Here is an 11,533-nt window from a genome sequence, read left to right as displayed (position 1 = left end):
CATCATTCAAATTGGGAAAGTGGTAACTAGTTACATGCTTTAAATTGATGAAATGGTGAAAGGAGGGATCTCTTTCAAGAGACACAAGAAAAAAAGGAATACTGTATAAGAGCAACTGGGGGGTGAGGAAGCTAAGTAGAAAAAGATATGGATGCTGTTTCCTTTAATGAGTCAGCACAGAATTTATAGTCTGACATTTCCTTTAAGAACAGGAGATTATTATAACAAAGAAGAAAAATAAAATAGTTGTATAAGTTGGTCACAGTGATACTTGTAAAAAATACTAGCAATAGCAGTAACTGGCAAAATGGCAAAAATATATCCATCCAAGGGAGGCTACAATGTCTATTTTTCATCCATTCACCCAAAGAGCTTCAGTTCATCCTTCAAGTCCAAGGCCCAATGTCACCACCTCTGGAAAGCCCCCCTGATACTGCCAAGCAGCACCAAGTGCTTCCTCTGTGCTCCCTGGCATCTCTCCCCTGGCTCCATTATAACATTTACCACTTCTTAGGCGTCATTTACACTTTTGCTGCCTCTTCTCTCTCTCCAAGATGCTAAGGATTGTAACTTTTCTTTGGATTCTGCTGTCTGGCAAGGTGAGAGACATCTGTCCATTTCATTAAGATCTGCTAAGATGTTGCACGTAGAGGAAATCATGAGCCTGCATGTATTTTGAAGAATAAAGATCAATGAGACACTTCTATGAAGAAGTAGATATCCTTCTGCTAAGTATAGATAAAAAGCTTGGTTATTATATATAAAACAGGAAGATTCTGAAAGGCAGAGAGAAGACAGACAGAGTACTTGGGACTCAAGGAACAAAACTGTGATGAATTTCTGAGTTTTCTTGTTAGCTCACATATTCCAGACATGGAAGTGACGAAGTCAGCAACCTGGAAAAGCTGAGTACAGACAAAAAGATGCTCTTAAAATAGTCCATGCTCTCTCTAGCCAAAGGAGCAGAAGAAGAGTAGCCTAGCAAGAGAAAAAACAATAACTGCTCCCTCTTCAGCCAAACACCACAGAAAAGGTCATGACCCCACTCAGGCCAGCAAAGACAGAATGGGGAGCCTAGATTTCCACCCCTCTCAGGCTGCGAATAGGTGCTCCAACTCTCCTGCATGGTCACGATAGAGGAAACTGAGTACAGAACTGGTGATTTCCTTCCCACCTGGTGGTAATAAAGCTTCCCCTGCCAACCCAGCCCACAGTGTCAGTGGAGAGACCACATGGGGGCACCCTGCACATCCCAGCCAGGGAGGCATCAATGGAGGTCAAGCAGGGAGCTTAAGTCCCACCATGTCCAGTAGCAACAAGGGTACCCACTCACCCCAAGTATCAATGGAAACTGAAGAGGGAACACACCTATCAATAATGAGGCAGTGACCCCAATTCCCCTGCTAGGGTATTAGAGAAACTCAGCTAAAACAGAAGGTTTAAAGAAAGTCCATAGTCATATAACATATGTTATATGTAACATGTAACATTTGTTAACCTAAAATATCCAGATTTCAATTGAAAATCAATATTGCACTGAAAAACAGGACAACCATTTTGAATGAAAAAAAGACAATAGATGCCAACATAAAGGTGACAGAGATGTCAGGATTATCTGACAAGGATTTCATAGCAGCCTTTATAAAAATGCTTCAATGAGCAATTACAAACATTCTTGAAACAAATGAAAAAATACAAAGTCTCAGCAAAGAAATAAAAGATACAAAGAAGAACCAAATAAAAATTTTAGAAATAATAATAATATAACTGAAATATATTTTTAAAAGATGAACTCAACAGCATAATGGATTAGACAGAGAAAAGGATCAATGAACTTAAAGATAGAACAATAAAAAATTACCCAATTTGAACAATAGAAAAAAAAATAAAATTTTTTTAAATAAAAAATAATGTACTGAGCATCAGAGATCTGTGGGGTTAAAACAAAAACTCATGAAACTTTCTAAATTATTAAATAATTTTCAGATATAAATTGTATTATCTAAAGGCCTCTGTGGCCCCGAGGCTGTTGAAGAATAAATATCATCTGAAGGACAAATGCAAATCTTTGGTGCACTAATAGAACACCTAAATTAGACTCAGGGAACCTAAAAGTGAATGTAGCCTTCGAAGGTTCACAGGTTGGCACTAAAGGATGTAGTCTATGCAGTGGATAAATCAAGTTCATTTATTGTGACCACCACGGAGATAGGAAGTGATGGTACCGTGTTCTCTTCAAATCTATGGAACTTCAAATAAACAGCTCAGTGCAGTATAGCTCTGCTGTTGGTGGAGTCATTTTTATGTACAGAGGAAAACATTCCTACCATCTCGATGACAAATGCCACCTTGCATGTGCTGACAGGTTCTCTGAAGTTTCACCAAGAGAAGACATTTTTAACAGTCTAAACACATCACTTTTAGAGCTGTTTTTCAACCTATGTTAATAACCAGTGAGCAGGATGGGAATATTTTTCTTTTTTGGTACAAATATAGAGTAAAATTTATAAAGATTGACGTACTCAATTCACAGATCTTCCTCAAAGTTTAACTTGTTAAAGCCTTTTAACCTGGAGAAGCCCAATCATAATTTTAAAAAAAACAACAACAGAGGATTACATATTTTGCCTTTTGAGAACCTCAGAAAAATTTTGTTTCCATTAATTTTTTTATTAAAACTAAAATAAATGAAATTTCAAAATCACTTTTTAAAAAACATCAAGAATCGTTTTTAAATTCTTGTGAAGATACGAATGTAACATGAATTAGTCCAATCCTATTCATACTCCTGCTGTTGCCAGCTCCATAAAAGTTTATTCATGATAATAAGAGTCGAATATCTGGTATCCAGACAATGTTCACAGGCTACTTCTGCCTTCTAGAGAAGTAGAAGAGCAGTTTTAGGTTTGGTCTGTCTTTATTCCCAAATTTGAACTGTTACACATTCAAACATGTGCGAGACTCAATAGGAACACTTTCCTACTGCTATGCCGAGGCCACGCGTTTCCCTGAGATGGTCGTATCACAGAGGAGTCCCAGTTCTAACTGTGGTCGACAGTTTCCAAACAATGCAATCGTGTGAACAGAGGACTGTGTCAAACAGAAGGTTCTTTCAAAACAATTTATGGTCTGTTTTTGGAATAAAAAAATATGTATCAGTCTTCTTGGTTAAAAGTTAGCAAATGTGTTTTCAACTTTAAAATGTCTGAAATTGGCTCTTTTCTTTCTTGATAGAAGCTGAGTCCAGTGATGTGTTCAACATCTGTGATCCGAGCTCTATGTAATTTCAACAACTCTTCCACCCATGAGGATTCATGCTTCCCGTGCTGTGAGGGTAGAAAATAAAGAAGAAAAGTCACTGGAAAACAGTTAGTTCACTTTCCCGACCAGCCTTCCATGTCCCCCATTGTAATCAGCTTTGACACTTTGGCTCCCAAATAGCAGATGCCACAAGATTTGTTAGACATAATCCCTGCTCTTGAGTAATTTACCATTTAATATATACGATGCATGTTTGTTTAATCAGATGCATCAATTTTTGGAAAAGACAAGTATACCTGGATTAGATGCTCATTTATTCCATTGGTGCAAGAAATTTCAATGATGTAGGGTTAAAAAATGTTGGAAAACAGAAGCAACATGGGACGATAGAAAGAATGTGGGAATTAGCATAAAGAAACTTGGATTCAAATTTTGGTTCTACCATCACCTTATCAGATAAACTAAGGCAAGTTATTTAACATCTGAATCCTGATTCTCTTACCTTGCACCTTTCTTAGAGGGTTGTTTTGAGGATCCAATGCAATGATGTGTGCAAATGCACAATACAAACACTAGTTCTTATCAGAATCAGTTATGTACATATTTGCAATGAAGAAAAGGTTGAGGGAAGTGGTAAAACACAATCGTTTCTGGTGAGGTAGTAAAGTCTCAGCTGCTATGAGATCAGTAAAGAATTAAAGACATATGCTCTGCTCTGGCACATGGAAGCGGCAGAGCTGGTAGCTGAAGCAGGTAATAGAGGTGGCAATTGCACATCTATGTATTAATGTAAATCTTTCTGAAAAAAGCTCTCAGAGAAGGTCAGATGAACAAAGTATCCATGGATTGGTGGGCTATGAGTGTACTTTAAAGCCATCCCTCAATAAGGTTCACATACCCTTAGGACATTATTATTGAAAACTAGAGGCCTGGTGCATGAAATTCTTGCACTGGGAGGGGTGTCTCTCAGTCCAGCTTGGACCCTCTCACAATCTGGGACCGCTGGCTCCTAACTGCTTGCCTGTCTGCCTGCCTGATTGCCCCTAACCACTCTGCATGATTGCCCCTAACTGCCTCTGCCTCGGCCCCCGCCACCACGGCTTTGTCTGGAAGGACATCCAGAATGTTGTCTGGAAGGTCGTTCGGCTGTCTGGTCTAATTAGCATATTACGCTTTTATTATTATAGATGACAAATATAGAGTTTTCACATAAAAGGAAAATAGGCTAATAATTTCCATTTTCTCATTAGCCTCCAATCATCCACTACTTAATACTGCTCAGCATGCTTCTCTGCAAATGTCTTCCTTCTGGCTCTTAAGGTAACAGCCCTGACTCAGTAGACTACTTGGCCAGTAGATATTTTCCATCTGTTCCAATGTTTACAGGAATATATAAAAAGTACACATAAGGCATCTGTTCTGCTAGGCCAATATCCAGCCAATCCTTAGTCACTACTTGTTTATATTTAAGATATCGGTACAATAGCTTTTGGAAAAGTAGAAATGGAAAAGGAACTCAACACCTAACTCATGGCATTTAACATCATTTTGGTCAATGTGATGTAAGCATAAGTCTGTTGATGACTTTTTTTTTTTGGTGTAGGGTCCAGCATTCAGACACAACACCTAGAGAAGTAGAAACCATCTTTAGCCCACACGGACCACATGCTAAGAACAGTGGCACAGAAAGACAGGAAGGTCTGGGTCCCTAATGGTGCAGCTGATCAGTGCACTGTCCCAAGACTGTCCACCTCTGGACTTTCTATAATATGAGGAACCTTGTATTTGTTCAGTCACTATAACTAGGTTCTCTGTTATTTGTTGCAGAACACAATACTAACTGATACATTAATGACTATTTAATCTCTCAAGCAATGAACAAGGAAATATTTGGTATGTGTCCAACAGCAGCCACAACACTGACCAGTTAGCAGAGTTAGATGCCCAACATACATCTAAATAGCTAGCATCTTATTATTCAGTACTTAATTCTGAAGAATAAGGGGAAAAGATAACTTAATGAGAAATGTGTTCTAAAAGGACTGGTCAATTGGTTCTGAAAGTTTATCAGAGAAACAATTAAAGCGAGACATATCCTCATTCATTTTAATGAATGATATAGAGAAAGACCACTAGGTCAGGGATGGCAAATGGGCCACTGTACTCTACTCATGGGCCCACCACAGAGCACTGTCTGTTTTGTTCACTGCTATGTCCTCAGTTCCTAGAGTACCTGGCAACAAATACTTATTAAAGGAAAGAATAACTGCACCAAAGAAGGCTTAAAAGAATGAGTGAAAGGGGTAAATGAATGAGTGACACAGCACTCTCTCCAGCCAAGCTCAGACTGGGCCTTGAGATACTTTTGACCATAGGACTCTACATGTCAAAACCAATCCATTGAGACTGGTAGAAAAGCCAAATATATTTGCCAATTTAGATCTAGACTTACTTTGTATAACTTCAATGGAAAAGAAGAAGAAGAAGAAGAAGAAAGAAGAAGGGAAAGAGGAGGGGGAGGGGAGGGGGAGGGGGAGGAGGAGGGGGAGGAGGAGGGGGAGGAGGAAGAGAAGGAGGAGAAGGAGAAGGAGAAGGAGAAGGAGAAGGAGAAGGAGAAGGAGAAGGAGAAGGAGAAGGAGAAGGAGAAGGAGAAGAAAAGAAAAAACCAACTAGGATACCTTAGAAGTACTCTGAAAAAAACATTTTGACTCACCATAAGGAAAAGCTTCAAAATTGCTAAAATTTTAATGCAATCTTGATGCTCAAACACTACAGTTTAGATTTTTTAAATTCTGAGCAAACAAAAGAACATAAAACAATTATTTCTAAACATTCGAATGACAACAGAATAAGAAAAGATAATTAGGAACAAATATGATTTTTATAATAAAGTGATATATAGAAAATTAATTTGAAATGTTGTCTAACCAGGTCTCTCTGAAGATATGTCTGTTTATAGGATCAAATTTAAAATCATCCTATAATTTCAAAGTATATTCAAGTTACGTTCTCTCCCACAATAATGTTAGATATAAGACACACACGGATATATTTTCAATGTTTAAAGTAAATTAACAAAGGCTACTTACCACACAGCTCTCACTGTTATCAGTCCTGTGAGGCAAAATGAAAGCTAATGTATCTAAATTTTCACACTGTGAGGGAGTCTGGGATGTATTTTTACAACTTGTTAGCACAATGAAGAAGTGGGTTGGAATCAGAACTTCTTGATTACGGATGAGTCTGCTGTTTCTGTAAAACAAGACAATATTCACTTTCAGAAAGAAATAACGATCTCCTTGTAACGAATATTTCAGTAAAGCATTTTTCATACAATATTTCTAAAAATCAAATTCAGTCAAATAAGTAAGTATATTATAAGAAGTCAGTCATCATAACACTTCAGCCTATTCTGCCAGGTTGAGAGAGTGAGAACTAGAAGACAGTCAGATAAACTCAACCCAAATAATTTTTATTTTCTATAGAAATTTATTGAATTTGGAATGTTAGAAATTCTACTGTAACACACTGGAATTGAGACATAAATATTTTTTAATACCTACAACTAAGATACTAAAGCAATAGTCTTTTAAACTCTGTGTAGTTGTGGACAGACAGTGGACAGAGAGAGAGAACTGGGTTGAGATTTTTAAATTCTGGCTCCTGCAGAGAAGCCACGTTGCTGTGAATTCTGTTTTAAATGGATTTTCTTTTCCGCACCAATACCTTTATATTTTTTCATTGCAGCATATTCTCAAAGATATCCCAAGTAACACCTTTGCCTCATCTTAATTCTGTTTCCTTTGGTCTGAAAGCTAGGTTAGTTTTGTTTCGTTTTTTCAGCATCTTAAAAAATTTAAGGTAGTGGTATCATTGTTTTCAAATACAATCTTATGTAGAACCATAATATATAAAACACATTAAAACAGAGAGCCCTGGCCCAACTGGCATGGCTCAGTGGTTGAGCTTCGACCTATGAACAAGGAGGTCACCGTTCAATTCCCAGTCAGGGCACATGCCTAGGTTGCAGGCTCGATCCCCAGTAGGGGACATGCAGGAGGCAGCCAATCAATGATTCTCTCTCATCATTGATGTTTCTATCGCTCTCTCCCTCTCCCTTCCTCTCTGAAATCAATAAAAAGATATTAAATAAATAAATAAATAAACCAGAGAGCCCTGGTTAAAGCTGTGAATGGGAAAGGTATGAAATTGTTATCTTTACCCATTTTATTGCTGTGACTTATGAGGCAGTTACAGGGGACCTTGATGCCTCAAGGGATATTAGTAAGAAATTGTGATTTCATAAATTAATGTGTGTGTAAACAGTAATCCATAAATCAGCCTGCGAGAGACATTCTCAGAAAGGACCTCAGTCTCAGCAGAGGGTTCAGTCCCTTTTTCTCAGAGCCTTAATAGCAAAATTACTCCAAAAAATCTTCGAGTTACTGTTTTAATAAAGACCAACCCATCTGTAAAATGTTCTCCACCTCTCCTCTATAGAAATAGCCCCACTGATGTTTCCTCAAGATGATCACTCTATCATGCCCCTCCAGCCAGAGTTGGGTAAAAGTTATGACATTCACCCCGGCCTACAGCTTTATTACCCTGGTGATTCCTAGACTCAGGATGCCTCTGCCCCATATGGTTCTTTATCTTCTAACTGGAAGTATGTTAATTAAGATAATATCCCAGCTACACATAGAGATTTTAAACACTGATGTTCTCTTCTTAGTATTGAATCTGAGCTCAAGAATTACTCATCTGAGCTCAGTGGTGGAGGAACACTACTTCTTCCAGCTAAAAAATGTTTCACTGCCCGGAACCAGCATGACTCAGTGGTTGAGCATCAGCATGTGAACCAGGAAATCAAGATTTGATTCTCAGTCAGGGAACATGCCCGGGTTGCGGGCTCGATTCCCAGTACAGGTAGTGCAGGAGGCAGCCAATCAATGATTCTCTCTCATCATTGATGTTTCTATCTCTCTCTCTCCTTTCCTCTCTGAAATCAGTAAAAATATATATTTTTTAAATATGCTTTATTGATTTTTTACAGAGAGGAAGGGAGGGGGATAGAGAGTTAGAAACATCGATGAAAGAGAAACATCGATCAGCTGCCTCCCGCATACTCCCGACTGGGGATGTGCCTGCAACCAAGGTACATGCCCCCGGCCGGAATCGAACCCGAGACCCTTCAGTCCGCAGGCCGACGCTCTATCCACTGAGCCAAACCGGTCAGGGCAGTAAAAATATTTTTTAAATGTTTTCCTGAACACTGAGCAAACAGTAAAACTAATCAGATATTTCAAGGGCTGTCAGTGTAATCAGACATGTCACGAACATAAATCTGAATCGTAAAGGTTCTGCTGACTCATCCAGAAGGTAATCCCACTCGATAGCTGTTGTTCAGAGTTAATGAAATATATTCTTACTGTTTCAGAGTCTCTGAGGCATCATAATGTCCATCATAGTCAGAGTCAAACACAGGGCCACTGACAACATTGACGCCGTTTCTTTCTTCAGCATACCTTGGCAGTAGGGTGCCGTGAAAGTAGCGCCATATCGCTGAAACAAGAAGGACAGTGCAGTTTCAAAAAAACAAGGAGTCATGCTGTCATGTAAGATAAATCCAACACCATGATTCAAAACTAGCATTTGTAGTAATTAGAGATAAAAGTCAAGTTTGGCTCCAGTCTTAGTGTGAGGCCAAAAATTCACTGTTCACCTTTGGCCTTTGGGAAAGGCTAATACACAAATGTTATATTCAACTCTATTTCTGCCTTCCCTGGACCTTGGCAGCTTCATGAACTTGTGGTCACATGTCATCACTAAGCATTAAAAAGAAATGACCAACAGGAACAAGACAGGTCATTCAGATTTATTCTCAATATCTGAATATTCCCTTTGAAATATTCACAAGTATTCTAGATGTAAACTAGAATAAAAATCTATTTGTATGCTCTATATTTTTAATTCCCTATGTCACTTGAAGTACATTTATTCTTGTAAGAGTAAAACGCTGCAGTAATCAATCACAATATAAAATCTATTCATTTCAAGATTTAAAAAAAAATTATCAGGAACTTCCAAATAGTAACACAGACTGAAAGTTAATAGACAATGTTAGCTTGGTAACTTAGAAAAAAACATTACATACTTTTTATCACCAAAAACGTTTATAAACATTTAAGGAGAGAGCAGAATAATTATGTTGGGATATACCATAATTCTAATACTGGTAAAATTTTTTGTATACTGGAATTTTTAATATCAAACAAACCAATAAGAATGTATTTGATATTCAGTGATTTCATTTAGAGCAGGTCTTTCACATAAATTATAGCTATTATATATAAACACAGAAATCCATTGAAATTATGAAATGTAGAGTTAAAAATTTTTACCTTGAAAACTTGGGTACATTGGTACTATGTTAGTGGTAAGCAATGCTTCAGAATATATTTTATTTGAACCTTTGTTTAGTTCTACAAAGAGAATAAAAAGAACAACTATTTCACTCTTCACGAATAACATTGGAAATTATACTTTCTCATAGGATACATTTTAAAAAATAAGCTAAGTAATGCATATGAGCATAACCAATGGACATAAGACACTGGGGGGTAGGGGAAGCCGGGGTATTGTCAAGGGCGGGGGAAAAAAAGGACACATATGTAATACCCTTTGTAATACTTTAAGCAATAAAAAAAATAAAAATAAAATAAAAATTAAAAAAAATAAGGAGGGAGGAAAAGTTGGGGACAGAAGCATAGGAGAGTTGTAGAAATAACAAATAAGAGAGGAGGCGTGGAAGGGGAAATGTTTTTTTGAGTTTTATTTTTCTCAAGCATCTTTATTCACCCCACACTGAACATTTCTTCTGAGATACCACACTGTGAATATCTTTAATTAATGTATACATCTAAAGAAGAAATATTTATTTTTCTTATAGTATAATTATATTTATGTGGGATTTAGGATGGATTTTAAAGTCTGGTTCTTCATGCAAGTTTTAATTAATTTGTAGGGAAGTCAAGAGTGTTAAAACATATGATTATTCACTTGTTACATATACCATAATCTAAATTAATTTTATTCCAGATTTCCATAGTATGCATTATTGAATAAAAAGATAATGTTTAGCCTGGCTGGTGTGGCTCAGAGGTTGAGCATCGACCCCTGCACCAAGCAGGCATCAGTATGATTCCTGATCAGGGCACATGCCAGGGTTTCGGGCTTGATCCTCAGCAGGGGGCGTGCAGGAGGCAGCCCATTGATGTTGAAATTTCTCATCTATGTTTCTATCTCTTTCTCTCCCTCTCCCTTCCTCCCTTTAAAATCAATAAAAATATATTTAAAAAGAAAAAAAAATAAGCTGAGTATTATCCCAAACCTGTAAAACTTTCTCAGGTACTGGTTCAAGGGAGAAATTCAACGCATTTGGTCAAGTCCCTCAACAAAATAAAAATATTCAGATATGTTCTTCTTCAAAGAAAAAACTTTACAAAAGCTTTAATAAGAAGGGCCCCAAATTAAACATTTTCATATTTTACCTTATTTGTCTTATTTCAACTAAAGCATATTGTGTTGACAATCTTCTGTCCTTAAACTCTTTCACGGTGAAAAGAAAAAACACAATATCTGGCTTCAGAACAACACCTACTACCAGAAAAAACATCACAGGATGTCTGCCTGGAAAAGCTGCACAAGGCTTCTTTGTATGGATTTTCCGCTGGGACCTGGTCTATTTTTATAATGCAATGGCCAGGCTCTGACTTCAGACACTTACTCCGGGGACTGGACTGGCTATTAAGGGTAGTTGAGCACCGAGAGCCTTCTGGTTTGTGCCTCTTTAGGGCTGCCTCAAAATGTGTTCTCATTCACATACAAATCTGCCACTTTTAAAAACAGAACATTTAACTTAAAAAGAAAAAAGCCACTCCCTAGGGGCTATGTATTGGTGAGAGAGCAAGAGCATTTAGGCTCTACCTTTACCTAATTCTTTGACAAATTAGATTTTTGTTTTCAAACAACAAAATGATATCTCCTTCTAAAAAATTCAGATGCATTTTTCTGACCTCACTGAGATTTCTCAAATTCTGGTTAGAAATGCAGAAAAGTGAAGAGTGCCCTACCTACAATATCTGTACTGAATCACCTACCCTTTCGATCAAAAATAAAGTTTTCTAAATTTTACATTTGAGACCTAGTTTTAAAATTTTCCCTAGTAGTTGTATTTCTCACTCACAATTTTCATCAATCAGTAAATATGATG

At 37.4% G+C, this 11,533-nt stretch overlaps 1 protein-coding gene across 1 annotated transcript in view; it reads right to left on the bottom strand.

The window, feature by feature from the left end:
• Nucleotides 1-1,588: 1,588 nt before the first annotated feature.
• The window catches only part of ENPP1 (ectonucleotide pyrophosphatase/phosphodiesterase 1), a 60,629-nt gene continuing 50,684 nt past the window's right edge, over nt 1,589-11,533 (bottom strand). The window contains exons 22-25 of the mRNA XM_070417706.1: nt 9,663-9,743; nt 8,691-8,823; nt 6,351-6,513; nt 1,589-3,326 (exon numbers count right to left, since the gene is read on the bottom strand). Coding sequence (XP_070273807.1) covers nt 3,156-3,326; nt 6,351-6,513; nt 8,691-8,823; nt 9,663-9,743 — 548 coding nt within the window. The 3' untranslated portion in view covers nt 1,589-3,155. The remainder of the gene's footprint in view (nt 3,327-6,350; nt 6,514-8,690; nt 8,824-9,662; nt 9,744-11,533) is intronic.

Source organism: Myotis yumanensis, unplaced genomic scaffold (assembly GCF_028538775.1).
Source record: "Myotis yumanensis isolate MYYU_CA2020_CCGP unplaced genomic scaffold, mMyoYum1.0.hap1 SCAF_6, whole genome shotgun sequence".
NCBI lineage: Eukaryota > Metazoa > Chordata > Mammalia > Chiroptera > Vespertilionidae > Myotis > Myotis yumanensis.
The sequence above is the reverse complement of the archived record's forward strand: the minus strand, read 5'-3'. Positions and strand labels throughout refer to the sequence as shown.